This window comes from Tachypleus tridentatus, chromosome 13 (genome assembly GCF_004210375.1).
Source record: "Tachypleus tridentatus isolate NWPU-2018 chromosome 13, ASM421037v1, whole genome shotgun sequence".
In the NCBI taxonomy this organism is placed as follows: domain Eukaryota; kingdom Metazoa; phylum Arthropoda; class Merostomata; order Xiphosura; family Limulidae; genus Tachypleus; species Tachypleus tridentatus.
This window is the reverse complement of record NC_134837.1, coordinates 177,503,213-177,523,247: the sequence shown is the minus strand read 5'-3', so window position 1 is coordinate 177,523,247 and position 20,035 is coordinate 177,503,213. Positions and strand designations below refer to the sequence as shown.

Here is a 20,035-nt window from a genome sequence, read left to right as displayed (position 1 = left end):
ATAACGCCCCCGGCTGGGAGGGCGACCATGTTTGGCGCGAACCCGCGACCCTCAGATTACGAAGCGCACGCCTTAACGCGCTAGGCCATGCCAGGCCTGTTTTTATGTTTGTTATAAACTAATCTAAATAATTTTCTTAGTGTCATTACTTTTTAGTTTATTTATAAAGAATATAACGTTGTTGATAAAAATATTATCAAATACAAATTGTTGTTAAAAATCTTTTAGCTGAGATGTAATCTTACGCGGAAAAACACTGTGCAGTGTGAGTAAATCGAGAATGGGTGAACTAAATTATCTTATCAGAAATAGCCTAAATTAATGACCAACTGTAAATAGCTGGCATAAACGTTGAAATTGCGTTTTACTCTTTCAATTTGGTCAGGTGGTTAAGGCACTCGACTCGTAATCCGAGGGTCGCGGGTTTGAATCCCCGTCACATCAAACGTGCTCACTCTTTCTTTCGTCCGTGGGTATGTTATAATGTGACGGTCAATCCCACTATCCGTTGGTAAAAGAGTAACCCAAAAGTTGGCGGTGGGAAATGATGACTAGCTGCTTTCCCTCTAGTCTCACACTACTAAATTAGGGATGGCTAGCGCAGATGGCGCTCGTGTAGCTTTGCGCGAAATAAAAAAAAAAAAAAATATTTATTGTAATTCCTTGTAGGCATAACACTCAACTCCTTGCCCTTAATTGATTTTCCAAGATGACGACTGGGATTTAAAATGGATTCTTTACTTATTTTATCTTAAGTTCATTACTGTTTTATAGTAATTATTTTAATCGGATATTAATTAAAGTAATTAATAGTACTGAAACTATTTACCTCACTATATGTTTGTGTTTTTTACAATCACTCAAAGCATTGAGGACTAAGTTATTTATAGTTAGCAACGGTTATTCTGTGTAAATATTCTACCAAACAGAAAGCCGTTGCTTTATTTATACGAAAAAACACACAAGTAAATCATTTATAATATTTTATTCACATAAGAAAACGTTTCCGATACATCTTTTAAACTCCATCATCACGAAGAAAACACCTTAAAAGATCAAGTTAACCTTGCTCAAGTACAACAACAAAATAGCGCATGTGTGTTATTTTAATTTCTTGAAGCAAAATAGCGCATATTTTATAATTTATTCCAAACAAATACCGTTATAACGTTTCTTATTTTTCATTATTACGTTTGTATAAAAATAATCAGTTTCATACAAACCACTAAAAACGTATATTAAAGTTTATTCGTACACTAAAGCGCTAATGGCACGTTATTATTTTCATTCAAACAAAAGAAAATTGATATATAGTATAAAAACTGCTCCAACAACACTGTTAGCATACCGTTAGTGCTTTTATACATTCGGTGCTTTATAATTTGTTCAAACATTGTTCACTATTAACACGTGTTTTTAAAAAATGTTCTAACAATTTATACTTTACTTGTTAAATAAAAATAACACCTTTTTTATTGTTTTCAATTACCAGGTACTACCTCCAAAAAAAGAGAAAGAAACACTTCACAATATATTGTTTTAAAGACTCGTATATACTATTAGCCTACTCTGTGTTGAGAAATAAGTTATTTTCGTTACTATTTGTTTTGTGCTGAAAGAAAACAACTCGATAAACAGTAAACATCGTCAGAAACAAACTATTGAAAAAAAATACGACACTCTCCTTAACGTTAGATTTTGAATACCTGAAATAAACGTCATAATTTTAAAAGCTTGACTAGTAATAATATTTATCACCCAAAAATTAAATGGTCAAGTTAAAAGCTGTATAATCTTTTCAAAGATTAATCACTAGTGGTGAGTGCTGTATTGCAATTAAAATCAGAGAACGCAAATATAACTTTGATATTCTACATAAAAATAATAAGTTACAGATCCGTAACAAACAAGACAACACAGCTACGCATCAAACGTTAGTCTTCTAGGTGATCAGAGAATTCTAGTCCGATTTGTTTCTTCCCGTGTTGAAAATTTCCAAGACTTACGAAGAGCAATAATGCCCAAGTGGAAATCACTCCTCCAATAGAGAGTAAAAAATCTGAAAACTGAAACAATAATTCGTATTTATAATAATGTTAATACCAAATTAAACAAAACTCTTGCATGAAATGACCATAAGACCGAAACGTCGCGATCCTGAAATAGTCCAGTGATAAGGGCACTCGATTCGCAATCTTGAATCCTCGTTCTGCCGTGAGGTTGTTATCATTTTATGATGAATTCCACTAATTGTCGATTAAAGATCACTCCAACAGTTGGCAAACATTCAAGTTCATTAAAAATACGCATTGGAAAAACAACAGTATAGTGTGTCGCATCAGCTGTTGTACATTAATGAAGTTTGTTGAGATTGAAATTTTATTTTTATTTTTTTGAATTGATACTTGCAATTTGGAAAGTTGAAGATAACTTTAACCATTAAGTTAATTTCGTCTCATTTCTATATAATGTGTTATTTGCGAGTTAAAATATATTGTTAACAAGAACGTATTTTCTTTAACGATGTTTTAAGAACGTTCAGTGATTTCGGTGATAAAATTGTACATTCTATTGATACGATTAACAACTTATAAATTACAGATTTTAATACATATTTCTGCGTTGGTCAGCTGAAACAGTTAAGTCGTATGTGGTCCGCGGATTATTAGCTGATCAGCGCCCTAATTATTAACCAAATTTGGTTTGGTTTGTTTTGAATTTCGCGCAAAGCTACACGAGGGTTATCTGCGCTAGTCGTCCATAATTTAGCTTTGTAAGACTAGAGGAAAGGCAGCTAGTCATCACCACCCACCGTCAACTATTGGGCTACTCTTTTACCAACGAATAGGGGGACTGAATATCACATTATAACACCCCTAGGACCGAAAGGGCGAGCATGTTTGGTGTGACAGGTATTCGAACCCGCGACCTTCAGATTAGGAGTCGAGTGCCTTAACCATCTGGCCATGCTGTGCCTAACTTAATTGAAAAGCCAGTAAACTTGGAAGGTTGCAGATTTCATATGCACTTAGTGTTCACGAAGAAGAAGTGTTCGGTCGTTCTTGAATCAACAAGAAATGGATTTATATACCACCAGTATATAAAAGGTTAACAGACTGCATGACGTGTCATTTCTGGATAGTATTTGTTTATGCATAAACTTTGACACGAGTTTTTCTTTTCAATATTATATATTCGTCTGTATGACAACAACAGGTTGTGTAAATGACCCAGACATATTCAGTTATATTTTGGTAAATTTGTTGAAACTTTGATCTAAATAAGTTGATTTTTTTTTTTTTTTGGTTTTCCACTTTGTAAAAATAAAATCCGTATGTGACAGAAGAAGTAAAATTATTTTCGAAATCTATGTAGCTGAATTATGGAAAATCCGTTATATATATTTAAAACAAAACAATTTTTTATGATGTTGAATTTCGCAGGTCTGTATAATTATTACGATACTTTCACATCGTATTAGTTCATTCACGGCTGGCGATCTGTGTATGCATTGTTAAACCGTGAACTAACCCTTGCAGAATTTCAAACATATATAGTCTTGACATGAGGAAACAGACAACAAAATATGAAAGAACGTCCGTTTATTGTGGAACTATAACCAACATTGGTAAAATATGAGTTGGATTGGTACCTTGTGTTGCAAGCTTTTATTTTTCTTTTTTAAAACAAGAAAATGGAGCGTTTACAGATTGTTCAGAGAGGATCAGCAATTCCTCACACAGAACCTCAGTCAATAATGTTAGGGAACTATCTCTCCTGAGAGTCTTGGTATTCTTGAGTGTATTTATTTACGTCAAATCGTTGAATGTTGAAAGTTAAACCGTATGTTTATTTTATTAGTTCGAGGTCTGCACACCAACAAGTCTTCGCACAAGTACGTTAGTTCGTAATTCCATATAGTCCATGAATCAGTACGTTAGTTCGTTAAACACTGCATGCTTCCATATTCAACTTGTCCACGAATTAATACGCTAGTGCGTAAAACCTCGTGGTGTGACTGCGTGTTTTACTTTCTTGTTCTAATATAGAAATTACAGTAAGACCAAAAGACTTATTTTAATATATAAATTTACATATCATGCCTCTTATTTTCCGTTATAATGAAATGTATAATAGTTGAATTTTACAAAAAAATGTAAGAGTTATATATGTCCAATTTCCAAATATTTAATTGCTTCAACGTTTGGAATTTTGTCTTTACCTATAACGTATTAATGGTGTAACGTACCTCAAAGTTTTCACAGATACACACAACGCGTTTTGTCCTCCTTCAAGCATCAGTTTAATAATTCGTTTACATGCTATAATGTATCGCGATATTTAATAAATTACCTTTAAGTCTAATAGCTAAAATGTATTATTTGTATGAGATGTTGTTTTACTAGCCCTCAACAACTAGTTCACTCGATCGATGACTTTAATGAAAGTCCCAAACATTAAAATAGATCTTAAAGTGGTTGTTTTCGACTGCTTGTGGGCTGGCATGGCCTAGCGCGTAAGGCGTGCGACTCGTAATCCGCGGGTTCGCGCCCGCGTCGCGCCAAACATGCTCGCCCTCCCAGCCGTGGGGGCGTTATAATGTGACGGTCAATCCCACTATTCGTTGGTAAAAAAGTAGCCCAAGAGTTGGCGGTTTGGTGGTGATGCCTAGCTGCCTTCCCTCTGGTCTTACACTGCCAAATTAGGGACAGCTAGCACAGATATCCCTCGAGTAGCTTTGTGCGAAATTCCAAAACAAACAAACAAAATCGACTGCTTGTTTGCTGTTTAGGTCAAAGCTGCGCAATAAGTTATCTCTGCTGTACCCACCACGTGTATCAAAACCCGTGTTTTGGCATTAATAACCTACAGACAGATACTAAATCAACGTTTCTCACACAACTATTTACGGTATTATCTATTTATTGTGCTTTTATACTAAACCTTTTTTTATTTGATGTGAGAACATGGAAAATGATATCATGACGTAAGGTTTTCAAGTGTTATTACAAATATGTTTGTTTGTTTTTATTTGTTAAAGTCTTAAAAACATAAACATTTATTCACCTATTTTCTGCAACGTTATATTATGATCAACTCACCAGATAGTGGGGTGAATGTCGGGTTAGTATTTGACCAGCCAAATTGTACATACTCTGCATTTTCACGTAGTTTTGGGGATTCCTATAGAAAAGAAAATAAGAATGATTTCTTCGATTAAATCGACTTCAGCTTTTGTTTGTGTTGATTAAAGATATATATACATGTATATAAAACACTGAAAGCTTTTCTTCCGATAACTTTATTACATTCATTTGTGTTTAATTTATTGTGTGGTGCTGCAACATCAAAAACGACAATTTCAGTGTTAACGAATAAATGCTTTTTGACGAAACATTGGAATGCCCAGGCATTCGACAAAGCAGCTCAAATAATTCTCGGTACTAGTACCATCTTAAAAAATAAGTTCCGGGACTCAGAATTTCATCCCTTTTCACCTGTTTTTATAACGTTCACTACCGATGTAATTTATATAATGTGATGCATTGGGTAACGTGTTTTAGTCGTTAAACACTAGTGTATATGACTGAAGAAATTAAAAGATGAAATCACTAATTTTCTGTGGAAAATTAAATGCGGGACCAAGTTAGCAATCAGCTTAATAAAAACTCGTCATATAGCTTGTAAATACAACAAACTGGAAAGATTGAGAACACAAGTGGTTACAATTATTATCACTAAAGCTATGATAAAATATAATATTTATTAACTGCCTAATAGAGTATTACAATAGAGCAGAACTTTACTGAAAGGGTTACAACAAAGAAAAGGGCTAAGATTGCGTATATGTCAGAAATTTTTTGTCTTTAAATTAGAATAAGAATTAGTTTATAAGGCATGTGGTAAGAATGTGTTGATGTGTGGTATTATAGATACAGTGGTTGATTAAGTGATTCTAGTTTTAGTTTGAGTGACAGTTGTATGTGTTCCCCCGTGTTGATCAGTGGCATCCATAAAGTGCTAATCTCAAACCTGTATCTCTGTTGAGCTAAAACTTTAGTGTAGTTATATAGATAGTTTCCTTAATCTTTCTTATTTTCCAAAATTCGTTTGTCTCCATTGTCGTATAACTGTATTATCTTTACAAAACAAACAGTTAGAATAATCAATGTTCCCTAATTGACGTGTATGCTGTATTACAAGTGCATTTACCATGATTATACATTTGTGTTAAGATGTGAGGCTGGCTTCAAAATATTCGCCCCTCAAAAAAAACAGTAAGTGTTATTTAGTGTACATTTCCATGATATGAGCATAAAATATTTATCAAACTAGTTAAATATGTAAACAGGATAAATAACTAACTACAAAGATAATATTTTAATACACCATATTTCAGTGTTATTTACATGGTTTTATTTTAATATATATACATACATACAGCGATCTCTCGCATAAGAGATTTAATTATTCTTATCAATTATTCATTATGTGGGTAAGGGAAATACATGTTAAAGGCCTAATTCGTTCCAAGACCATCGTAAGTTAATTTTTTTTAAAATTACAAACATAGTTCAGAAAATTAAAACACTAATGTGTATTTGACAAATAAACATTATAATTAATTGATACAAGAAGAATCCGTAAATAAGGTATAACGTATTCATACAGTAAAACAATTTTTGCCTTGGGGTAAGAAGATAACCAGCTTGAGGGGGATTAATAGGGAATATTTGGTAGAATAAATTTAATTTTTGGAAGGAAAATATTTTTCTATTATACCCCTGGAGGTTCAAGGGTGCTGCAGGGTTCTGAGTTACTGGATGTTGATGATTTCAATCTTGGCTACTTTCTTTAAAAAGCTGTTAAAACTTGACTACTATGTTGCCTCCCTCTTCTCCATTCACAGCTTCTTGAAGTGGTACACAACTTTGTCATCAAACTGACTGATTTGGAACTCCATTTGCTCTGTGAGTGGGTGTCTACTGACATATTTTTTGACAGTGTCCCAAGAATTTAAAGGTGTCATTTTCTTGCTCTTCCTACCCACTCTTATATTCAATGAAGACTCAAAATACTTGTGGAAAACCTCGATGTAGAATATCTTGAAATTGGCTATCACTCTCTCTATATATATATATATATATATATCGTTTTTGTTGTGTGTTTTGAAACGAATAACGTGGTTTGTATATAATTTTAAAATATCAATCAAAGCAGTCCCCTGTTTTTCAGTATGGTTTACAACACAACATTGAGCAGAATGAAATATGTACTCTCATTCCTTAGCTCAACACTACAGGAAGGACGTGTTTTATGGCTCACGTGCGAGCTTCCTGACCTTATTTAAATATTGAAGTTCATAATAATTTCGTGTGGCATATTATTATCGTAATTAAATAAGATTATTCGGTAATGTTAAATGTTGACAAAACATATGTTATTACACGTATACAGGTATATTACACGTTTAATAATTCATAGTTTCTGTATCTTGAATATGGAAATTGTAAATTAAAACCTTCAAAATCTCATTAAATAAAAATATTTAACTGTTCAAAAAAAAAAAACGTGTAAAAATACAGTGTATTTGCTTACTGTAAAATATAATATTTCATTTTTGTAAGAAAGCTATACTTGTTTTTAACGGCCTTCCTTTATTGCAAAGGACAACTTGTGCACACGGCCTTCGTGTTGTTTTGTTAAAAAATCAATAAATATAAACTCTTCAAAAAAAACGCAAAAGGCAAAATTTAAGACAAATTGTTAACAAGTTTATTCCGGGTAGTTTTGTATGACATGTGTGAAACTTTGCACATTCACTGCTGAACATCCAAAGTCTGCAAAGGCGAAGTCCACGCTCACTAGTTGAAGTTTAATGTCACTCAACGTCAATAACGAGTATGCACCCTGTGAGCATCAATAACTGCTTGGCATCTCCTGCCCATGGAAGTGATGAGATGACGAATCACATACTGTGGAATGGCTGTCCACTCAGCCTGCAAAGCTGCTGCAAGCTGAGGTAGAGTCTGCGGTTGAGGTTGTCGCCGTCGCAGACGTCGATCCAATTCGTCCCAAAGATGTTCAATGGGGTTTAAATCTGGTTATCTGGAGGACTAGGGAAGAACGTTGATGTTGTGATGTCTCAAGAAGACAGTGGTGAGTCAGGCTGTGTGAGGACGGGCGTTATCATGTTGAAAAACGTCGTTTACGTTCACCATGATGGGTTGCACATGCGGCCTAAGAATCTCGTCGACGTATCGTTGAGTCGTAACATTCCCTCGAATGTGCAAAAGGTCTGTTCTGGCATTGTAGGAGATGGCAGCCCACATCATGACGCTGCCACCACCAAATCTGTCAACTTCCTGCACACAGTTTGCTGCAAAACGTTCACCCGGCGACGGTAAACACGGGTCCTTCCATTCTGCCTACGAAGCATAAAACGTGATTTATCGCTGAACCAAACATGCCTCCATCGTCGATGAGGCCATACCCGATGTGCCCGAGTCCACTGCAGCCGTGCTTGACGATGTTGCTGGGTGAGGATGACGCCTCTGACTGGACGTCGAGGTCGGATTCTTGCATCTCGTAGACGGTTGCGTACGGTCTGATCGGAAATCCTACGCAGCCCTGGTATGGTTAAGGCAGTAGACGTCGCAGTGGTGGTCCTATCCCGAAGGTGACGTAACCTAATGTAGCGATCTTGTGCGGGCGTGGTCACACGAGGTCTGCCAGATCGTGGACGGTCACGAGTTGATCCATATTGTTGGTGACAATTCCATAGACTTGTGATGGTGCTTGGGTGGACATTCACAGCTCTGGCAACATCTTATCGAGATTCGCCTGCTTCCAAGTGACGAATGGCGTTGTTGCGTTGTGCTTCAGTCAGTCTTGGCGTAACTGTATTGCGTGTCGGTGGCTTAACACTGAGCTATGGAAACCGAGAACCCGTCACTTTTCTAGGAATTTTGCGCATGTTGCACTTGCAGAACATGTAGATCTCTCAAACAAATTCATTGGACACGCATGCGTTTTGGCGAAAAATCCGATGTTTTCCTTCGTTTTCAAAGTGCACAACTTTTATTGTCATTTTGGTCTGACAATCAGTGCCTTAACACGTGTAACATCACATAATCTGAGCTTGTAACGTTATTACATATATTTCTTTTAAAATAAAAAAATATATCCCTTTTGCGTTTCTTGCTTTGAAGAGTATATCAACAAATAAACTTCGAAGAACTGAAGAACAGATTTTCAGGAGGCAGTAAAAAAAACATGTTCATGGAACGGCAACTTTAAGATTAGTTGATACAAAAATGTTTATTTGTCGTAACGTGTAGTATGATTACGTCATTAACTGTTAATTTTTAAAACTAGTTCTTAATTGTTTTTCACGACTGTAAACACATATCTCGATTAATAGATAAAATACTGCTTCATTGTATTAAAAAACAAGTGAATAGGCTTGGAAATTAGGCTTAGGATTAGAACATGAAAGGAAACTTACTTATAGTAGTCGCCTTTAGTCTTGCTGCGCAGTAATAATTCCATTTGATTACTGACAGTCTAGAAAAGTAAAATATTTATATTGGTAAAAAATGTTAAAACTGTTAAAAAAATCTAAAGCCAGCAGCTATAACGTTGGGTTAGGAACGAACACATCGCTAACGGAAGGGTGCCAAATAATACGTTTCTATCGTTATAAGACTACACCCTCCTGTAATAAAGCAGCATGTCTGCGGACTCGCATCGTTATAAACTGTGTTTCGATACCCATAGTGGTGATTCATTGTGCATCTTTGTACTTAATTTCAAACAAGTACTCTTTATAAGAAAGAGTATTATGTTTAATTAATTATTTAGTTGTCATCGGTCTGATTTTTGGTTTCACTTCGAGTGGGTAGCTTGCTTTGATCATAAGTTATGTTAACTAAGTTTATACTTTTACACGGAAAATAATATTTAACTTATCATTGGTTGCTGATAAACCATACATTACAATTTAAAGCTAACGTGTCAGATAAACGAACATAGGAAATAGTAATAGTTTGTAGTGTAATCTGAAATGTTTTTAATAATTTGAATAAGAACGAAAAAACAAACGTTTTGTTAATTACAGTGAAATCGATAGTTCACACACCAAGGTTTCGAACATAATAACTTTAACAAAATAATGATTATTAATTGTTAATCATGACCATGGCTCTTCTTTCTTTGCTTTAGTTTGTTTATTCGCAGCACAGAAGTCGCCCAATACAGTATAGATAACAAAATATCTCGTTGACTTTGCTTTTAGTGACTGTTCTCTTTTCGTGTAAATGTTTTAATCGACCGTTAGTTTTTAATTTAGTTAAGCCTACTTCTCTTTGGGCCTGGCATGGCCAGGTGGGTTAAGGCGTTTGATTCCTAATCTGAAGATCACGGGTTCAATTTCCCGTCGCACCAAACATGTCCGCCTTTTCAGCCAGGGAGACTTTACAATGAGACGGTCAGTCCCACTATTCATTGGTAAAATATGTAGCCCAAGAATTGGCGGTGGGTGTGATGATTAGTTGCCTTCCCTCTAGCCTTACACTGCTAAAATAGAGACGGCTAGCATAGATAGCCCTCGTGTAGCTTTGCACGAAATTCAAACCAAACCAAACCGTTTTCACAGCAATTTGTGAAATAATTCTCGTTTTTACGATACTTAAAGAGAGTGAATTGACAGATGACTGTACGATCATTATGTTTCTTTGTTATTAAGCACAAAGCTACATAATGGGCTAGCTGGGCTTTGTCCACCAGGGGTATCGAAACCCGGATTCTAGCATTGTCAGACCGCAGACATACTGCTTTGTCACTGGGGGACGTAATCATTTTCTAAAGAATTCCTATATAAAATGTATTATGATTCACAATGTCTTTAATATCCGTAATTTTTGAAACATGAAGACAGATGTTTGATTGACAGCGTCTGTGCGATTATTCTTGCGGGAGTTTGTATCAACCTAAACAAGGTAATATTCCACATATTTAGAACCTCTTGCAGCCTAGACTTGTTACTCTTTGTTCATCTGGCAGTAGTATTTGCCTTCCCCTGACACACATATTATAGAAATCAGTACTGCTAATTTATGGGGATCAAAGCTTTAATATTTGAATAAACACATCAATATTATCATTGAACATTTTATAGACTGAAATAAATTCATCAACAATACTTAAACAACAAGCATGGGTCCCACGTGCCTGGAGCACTTCATTGTTTCGGAACAATGTCACGTGACACTCAACAATATCGGTAAAACCGTTATGATATTTCAAAACATAAAACGTCTTCATAAAATAATTTACCTGTGTAAGCAGTCAAGATCGAACTGACTTTGACCTTTAGGAAACACTTTGTGTGTATGGAACCAGCACTGTGTTGAAACTCTATTATATGAAAATAATTTTATCGTATTGTTTTCAGTTAAACTCAGTGAACCGTTACTCATCTTTTAAACAAATCAATTTCAATCAACTCATATTTCACACACGGATTTTACAAATTTTCATAATTTCATCATTTCTGTGTAAAACTCTAGAAAAGTTAGTTATCTATTTAAAATATAGCGGACAATTTATGATTTAGTGGTAAATGTGCACAAAAACCTATAGTTTATGATTCACGTCCCATTTTCAGCATGAGCTATAAAAGTAACAGTTAAATCCCATTATACGTTCAGAGAGAGTGGCCCAAGTGATGGCGGTGGATGCTGTTGACGAGTTACCTTCCTCCTAGCCTATCGTTTCAAAATTAGCAACGACTATGTATCCTTGTATATCCTTGTAGGAGGTTTGGGCGGAAATTCCAAAAAAACATATATGTGACTTAACACCAACAGAGGTGTTTCGATACTTGAGTGTAGTTGGAGTCTAAGTAAATACACCATCCAACAATTTCTTGCCAAGACATATTTTCTTTAAGTATGTTATAATTTGTATTAAACACTTGAAATAAACGACAAAATTCGTCTTTGTCGACCCATTAAGTTAAGCCTATCAGTTGTATCACTCCATAAAGCTTCGCCGCATCACACACGCCTATCCAAATATTATTTTTAGTTCATCCCGTGGTATTCCCATCAACGCTGGGGTCATTATCTTTTCTAAGGCTCTGCTTGGGAATCTACAGTAAATATAGTAAATGTTAAATCCCCCAGCAACTTTCAAGGCCTGCCCTCGGTTCTCAGGGCTTTCTATTAGAATCCATTAAAAGAAAGTCACAGAAACAAAAAAATCACAGAAAAGAGTCACTAATACGAACATATGCATATTTACAGACACTTCTATATAAACTCATCCCTTTTTCTGCATCTTATATGGAATATCTTTGAATGGTTTCAGCGTGAAGAAGCGACAGTGAGCACCATTATGCATCAGAATGCTATAAGCAACATACCTTCTTCGTTGCCAATAGTAACAAAGAGTTCATCGACACAACTTGCGTGTTGCTCGACGAGAGAACCACAAAACTGTAGCAGGCTTTCTTCATGGTGTTAGCTGGGATATTTTCTCAATCATGAACATTAAAAACAATGAATATAGATGTAATGCTACAATATTTTATGAGATGTTTTTGTTTTAAACTTTGATTATTTATAGTATTTAAAAAAATGTGACTATTTTTTTCCTAGCCAAAATTGTAACTTCATTTCCGTCTGTTAGTATCATTCCAGCATCTTTGGCCCTCATACGGTTACAGATTTACTATCAATAAAACTAATAATGTGAACGATATAAAGATATTGTAATACATACCAAGAAGGAGTTGGGCTCCACATTGACAAATATTTCATATTTCCTCTCTCTGTAACAAAACAAATAACTAATTTTTTGAGATAAACAAACATACCAAATACAAAACTAAAATAAATAAACTAATTTATTTATAAGTTTAAAGTGCTTATGAGCAGCTAGTATAGGAATTCTTTTTTAAAACATATTTTTAGGATCTTATTTAGTAGTATAACACCACGGAATCAGTGCGAAAGGGCCCGGCATGGCCAAGCGTGTTAAGGCGTGCGACTCGTAATCTGAGGATCGTGGGTTCGCATCCTCGTCGCACCAAACATGCTCGCCCTTTCAGCTGTGGGGGCGTTATATGTGACGGTCAATCCCACTATTCGTTGGTAAAAGAGTAGCCCAAGAGTTGGCGGTGGGTGGTGATGACTAGCTGCCTTCCCTCTAGTCTTACACTGCTAAATTAGGGACAGCTAGCACAGATAGCCCTCGAGTAGCTTTATGCGAAATTCAAAAACAAAACAAAAATCCATGTGAAAGTGTTACAGGTACTGTTTTGTTGATATAACCTGCACATTTGTTCTTTACACAACTGACGGTCGCAATTATTTCGATGAAAAATGGTAGTGAAATGGTTAAAATTATTGTACTAAAATCCAAAGCTTAGGAACCATGAGAAGTGATGACGGTTAAAATGTCACGATGACGAGAAATTTACTTGAAGTAAAAATGTATCTCAGGACAGCTGAGAAGAAAAATAGGAACACACCTAAATTAACAACACAATCAACAACAAACAAACAATAATAAATTCCAAGACACAAAAAACTACAAAATCTTACACTGCTGCATACCATATGTTCCAGATATCAGGGAAAAAAACAATCAACACACGGAAAAAAACTTATAACAAAATACAACATTCCAGTAGAGACCAAATTTATTCAAAAACAGGTACAAAACTAAAGTCCATACTATATAAAAACTATAAAGACAAATAGAACATCAACATAATTTACTAAATACAATGCAACAACTACCACGACTTCTATATTGGAAAAACAAGCAGAAAAATGGAAATCCGATTGAAAGAACACATAAAAAAACAACACCTTCACACGTTTTTGAACACTGCAAATCAAATAAACACAATATAACCATAGAAAACACCCAGATATTAAGTAGGGAAACAAATATAAACAAATGCAAAATCAAATAAGTCATACTTATACAACAACTAAAACCAAAATTAAACCAATATAAAGGAACACCTTTATACCTACACTAATTAATAACCTAACATCTAACTGCAAAGCCCCAAACAATCTCGTACACGTTTACACTCTCGTCCCTAAGACATGTTTCCGGCAACGGTCACTTGCAAATTCTCTCTTTGTTAACCTGAAGATGACCTAGGAAGGTCGAAGTGTTGCTTTCTGCTTTATTAGTAAAAGTGGTAACACCCATACTAGCCGTCCTGAGATACAGAGGGAACATGTTAAACTTTTGGGAATTTAGGGGGTACTAAGTACAATTATTTTCTTACATTTTCCTGAGTTAATAAAACGGAACTTCGAACTGACATCATACCTGCAGGGTTTTCGGCATAGATTTTTACAGCTGGACTGAATTTCAAGTCTTTTCTCGGTCGTCAGAAGTGTTCGACAGTCTGAAAACAATATGGACAATAATTTTCAGTAATGATCAAATGTTTTACTTACAGCTCGAGGAAACGTTCATTATATATATATATATATTTATTTACTTATTATGAAAAGTCCATTAGAAATATCCCGACAGCTCGTCTTACACTCGAATATATAAACACATTAATGTTGACAATTTTCTGTACTTAGTACGAGATAACGTCTGATATTTTTATTGTTTAAGTTACGTCACTCAACAATAACATACGGTACATGTACATTTTTATTGTTTAAGTTACGTCTCTCAACAATAACATACGGTACATGTACATTTTAAGTTACGTCACATTTTGAAATATGAATGACAGTGTGATAATTCTTAACAGTTTAGTATAGAATATCCTGCTTGTTAAATAAAAGTTGACATCAGCACTATCCATGCCTAGTCTCTCGTCATTTTAAAAGTGAATGTTGAGCTTTGTCTGCGTGCACAGCTTTTCAAACGGGAGACAGATAAACGTTCAGACAGACACCAGGGTTCGTAATATATATATATATGCATAAGATCAAAAGTAATTTTAGTCACTCTCCTTGCATGAAACTGATAATTTATCATGCATTCTTATGGTAAAAGAAGTGATTACACACGTAGAATGATAACCACTGTTAAGGTTTAGATATATAAACTTGTAAGAAAGTACTTCCATTGTTCTTGCTATAGTATGTTTGTAAATGTTAACAAATGTTGAAATTCTGGATATAATTGTAAAGAAAAACTCATAAAGTTTACTTACCGTTGTTTACCAAGTGGCAGAGCGGTTTCCCGGTTTCGTAAGCGTATGAGTAGAAGTCCTTGTACATACAGCCACACAGCTCCAGGGTCTTATTAGCGTGACATTCGGAGAAACAGAGCTTGAAAACGATAAACACTGATTTGTTTCCATTTTATTTTTCATTCACTTCAATGTGTATCAATTCTTTAAATATACGGATAACATTTTGAAATTTGTTTGTAAGATGATAGAACATTTAAAAAGCAGAAACATAACGTTAGTTAATATTCCATACCAATACTTATGTTACTAGTAAACCAATACGTATGTTACTAGGTAAATTATTGTTGCGACCGGCATGGCCAGATGGTTAAGACATTCGACTCGTAATCCGAGGATCGCGGGTTCGAATCCCCATCACCACCCAACCAAACATGCTCGCCCTTTCAGCCGTGGGAGGGTTATAATGTGACGGTCAATCCCACTATTCGTTGGTAAAAGAGTAGCCTAAGAGTTGGCGGTGGGTGGTGATGACTGGCTGCCTTCTCTCTAGTCTTACACTGCTAAATTAGGGACGGCTAGCAGATAGCCCTCATGTAGCATTGCGCGAAATTAAAAAAAAAAACAATAGTTATGTTACTAGGTAAATGTGATTTTCGAGAAACGATAACAATTTACATTATAAAGGATCTACAGTTATTTTGTAAGCAAAATTTGATTTTGATATAAGCACTTATTTGTTTGTTTTATCATATTTATAGCACAGTACTTACACGTACATTCCTGAAATACACCTTCTACATTTTCTTACCTCTTTGGTCAATATTCCTTTTCTAAAGTTTGTCCTCCCGAGGACTTCGTAGTCAGTACATTGGTCAGAATATGGCGATGGGAGTCGTAGAGTTTCCTTCTGTTTGTAGATATTTGAAATATTCGAACTTACAATTAACATAAAGTTATTTATTTCAAATATAACTGAAACTTACATTGACGTGATTACGTGAAACATTTAAGCCACAACAAGAAAAGCCTGTGCTAAAATAATACAGCTCTACTAATAGTAAAATATGTACTCGGTAAAGTTGTATTGACAACAGAACATTTACTCAGTTACGTTGTAGTGATAACAGAACATTTACTCAGTTAAGTTGTACTAGTAACAAAACATTTATTTAGTTAAGTTGTACAAGTAACAAAATATTTACTAGGTAAAGTTGAACTTGTAACAAAATATTTACTTTTCCTAAGTTATGCCTTACATACAAATAAACAACTAATAGAAAATTTGGTTTGAAAATAGACATTATCTCGTACAATGAGATGCATTTAGATGCACAAACCAAAATAACATTCAAATAAATACCTTGTATATATCATGTTGTTATTTTAACTGTATTCTTATCGTATCGTTTTAGCAACAAGAGCATTTCATTTTATGTTTTACCTGTGAAAGTATAAAAGTGTAAGTAAATCCTGCATCCATGAAATGAAGATCAGTCATATATGGTGCTGTGTTTGTTGGCAGGTGCTTCACTACAACACGAGGACTTTCCTTGTGGTAGAAACTTCGCTTTACACTGTATACAGAGTTCATTTGGACTGCTAGAGATAGGGGTAGAAATGTCAAAATCTTTAGAGAATTTATCGTAGTGCGGACGCAAAAGTTTTGTCTTTAAAAACATAAAAAAATATAACATTATTTAAGTGAAAGAACTCCCACATCGTTACTAAAAGGTAAAGTTCACAGATATGCATTTATTTTTCTCTTATACGGAAAAGTCGGAATTTCTTACCATACTCATAGTTTTTGCACTGATTTTAAACTGTCTGCAGAGTAAACGCGTTTAGACCTAATGCCACCGAATCTTCTGATACCGCCTGAAAAGGAATCTCGCGAGACAAAGAAAAAGGAGCTAAAAACCCTTTTAAGAAACAACACGTATGTTCTTATTCCAAGATCACAGTAACAACACAAAGGAAATGTCATGATCACCGAGTATTCATGCACTAACCAGACCCAAGTTATATGTCTTCTAAGATCGAACGATGTTTGTAGATCACATCCACAAAAAATTAAATGGATCTGCTTTTGAAACTTGAAAGGTACGTGGTTCAATGGGATTACTCTGGTTCCATATTTCTCAACCATCTTCTTCAGGAAAACACGACTCTTGATTTTCAGATGTAGCTGCAAGTTTGTGAGCTTCTGGATTTGGCTTTGGTTACCTTGTCAACGGTACAAGCCTTGTTTCAATGTATTAACTTTGGGTTGGAGAATTACAAAAGAGAATTCTTCCACCCAGAAGCCAATTAGTTGTTGTTGTTTTTTTTATAGCTTCTTCACTTAGCGTATGAGGGCGTCACTCCAGATTAGCTCTGGTTGTGGTTTTCGAGAGCGGTGCTCTCCTAAATAATCTGCTGCATGAATTTTTTCCACTTATTTTGAGAACATTAAACACTTCCCTTCTCCAAAATAATTATTTTTATATGAATATTTTTTTTTCGGAAAATGTTTCTATATTCCTACAGCCATAAGTCTATACGTGTTGAAATTTCACTGTTAAATTTTAAAAGTCCTAACGAATTGAGTGTGTAAGTGATTAGCTCAAGACTCGGATCTGCTATTGAATTGTAGAAATCATTCAAATAGGTCGCGATGTATATCTGTTCAGTTTCAATTAATTTTAACGCTACATAATATTACTTTAATAATCCTCATTAAGGTTAGATGTTCATCAAAAGTTCGTGCTCTACCTGAAATAATTTTCTTAAAAATTACAACTATGAAGTATTATTTCGATATGTATGACAGCGGTATACAGCAAGTATAATTGAAATGTCATCATGAACTACGGTAATGGTTCATAATAGGGATCGCAGGAGAGGGTTTTTTTGTTTTTTTACTATTGTTTAATATATTTCTGCCAGCTTACAGCAGCAATGGTTGTGAGTACTGTAATAAAACTCGGGCAATATTACTAAACGTTTCATTGCGTATTGTGTAGAGTAATTTTAAAGTTTGTTTGACTACCTAGCAAATAATCAATTATAACCGTTCTCACTCAATCATTTAAACGTAGTCTGTAATTTATATGGAGTATCATAATCTACTAAGTGCATGCATATATAGCTGGTGCAGGTATTGGATATAATTTAATCTTTATATAGCAGACATGACACATGTACCATAACGACTGTTAACTTACTGTTGCAACTATACTGATGTTGCGTGTCATCTATTTAAGTATGGGGTTCCTGTATTTTCGGACACGACATTAATGACATCACTACATGATCGATTTCTTCCATGTTACAGAAACGTCTAAAATGTCTCCCACAACAGAAGTCTTTAAGCCTTAGTTTAAGAGTTAGCATCAGGCTCAGTTTCGAACATCGGATCAGCAGTCACGGTGATGTTTGATGGTAAGTGTGGTATTGTAGCCAGATCTGCATGATTGAATTTTATAAATACCATAATTGTAGTGTGTAACTCTTGAAGATGACTTTTAGCACTAGTAGCAATTTCGCAAATAAGAGACGGACGTTCTAGGCGAAAGTTAGACAGACATCTTATAACTTTATATTTTATTTAGAAAATATTTTGTTCCAGATAAAGAATGCAGCAGCGAGGGCTCACCAGCGTGTAAAGTCGTAAAAGTGTTACGACTCTGCTCAAAGTACATCAAGAATGGAGGGGAGAAAACATTAATGTAATTAGTTGTTAATTAACACGTTGTCGACCTTGTAGAGTGGAAAGCTGATACCCTAAAAGGAAAACTTGCCAGCTGCAACAGATATTTACCCAGAAAGAAGAACATTTGAAATGGTTCAGCTGCCTCAAATCGACGAATTAACACTTTAAATACCTAGGACACTTGTAAAAGAAGTGGATTTCATTTGCTATTTGGAATTACTTTCTTTTAACTGAGAAGTACCATTAATTTAATAATGCAGTCAAGTGCTCCTGAACATATATACACACACACATTTAATTCAAATCACCAATTTTTTGTTGTTGAAAGAGAATTATTGTTGGTATTAAGCACACACCTACACAAAGAGCTATCTGTGCTCTGCCCACCACAGGTATCAAAATCCAGTTTCTAGAAGTACGTGTCCGCAGACATACCGCTGTGCCACTGGGGGATACGTTAAGAGAGAGAGAAAAACAAAACGATCAGTTAAGACAAAGTTAGAAAAGTGATGTATGAATTTTGAAATGCTTTATAACTTTGTTCAAACTTTTATATAGTGTTCAAATTTGTGAATTTCAATGCGCTTCTAGTTAAATCTTGTTCTCTTAAGATAAATAGTTTTTAATGTTGTCTAATTGCTGTATATTTAGAGCTTTATTTACAATTATCCTTTATGTATTTTAAATAGAAAATGTATCAAATAGAAACAAATGCTAAAGATATAATGTGTGTAATATAGGAACGAAAACTTTCGTTGTTTATTTCCAGTCAAATATTTTTCTATAAAGACTTAACATAAGATATGAGAATATAATTTATTTGAGGTTTACAAACCATAATAGTCATTTCTTCTATGAGAGTCTTCTTTGAAATCCCAGTCTTTGTTGAAACTGAAGCAGTTTCCATAATGTGAGTCATAGTAGTTAACAAAAGGTCTGAAAGACAGACACATTTTACGCGTAATGAGCATATAATATAAAATTTGAAATAATTCTGAACTGGTTAACATCATCTTTAATATGTAAGTATCTAACTACTAAACTCAGAAAAAAATATTTGACCAATTTCCATTTTTAAAGCATATATTTGGTATGATAAACATTTCTCAAACATTCAAGTCAACAACATTATAGGTAGAACACTTGGCCAATAG

At 34.7% G+C, this 20,035-nt stretch overlaps 1 protein-coding gene across 1 annotated transcript; it reads right to left on the bottom strand.

The window, feature by feature from the left end:
* Positions 1-1,014: 1,014 nt before the first annotated feature.
* On the bottom strand, positions 1,015-19,814 carry LOC143238396 (uncharacterized). Its single transcript, XM_076478562.1, has 9 exons — positions 19,717-19,814; positions 16,632-16,789; positions 15,999-16,097; positions 15,209-15,326; positions 14,359-14,437; positions 12,787-12,835; positions 9,509-9,567; positions 5,103-5,184; positions 1,015-2,066 (listed from the first exon to the last, which is right to left on the bottom strand). Exons 2-9 carry the CDS (start codon positions 16,779-16,781, stop codon positions 1,935-1,937), a joined length of 768 nt encoding a protein of 255 aa, XP_076334677.1. The 5' UTR covers positions 16,782-16,789; positions 19,717-19,814; the 3' UTR covers positions 1,015-1,934.
* Positions 19,815-20,035: the final 221 nt, after the last annotated feature.

Excerpts from the sequence above, each read along its gene's own strand:
- LOC143238396 (XM_076478562.1), bottom strand. The coding sequence starts at position 16,781 with ATGAACTCTGTATACAGTGTAAAGCGAAGTTTCTACCACAAGGAAAGT. Across the intron at positions 14,438-15,208 it reads CTGCCACTTGGTAAACAACG|ACTGTCGAACACTTCTGACG; the intron begins GTAAGTAAACTT and ends TATTGTTTTCAG. Across the intron at positions 9,568-12,786 it reads TGGAGCCCAACTCCTTCTTG|ACTGTCAGTAATCAAATGGA; the intron begins GTATGTATTACA and ends TTACTTTTCTAG.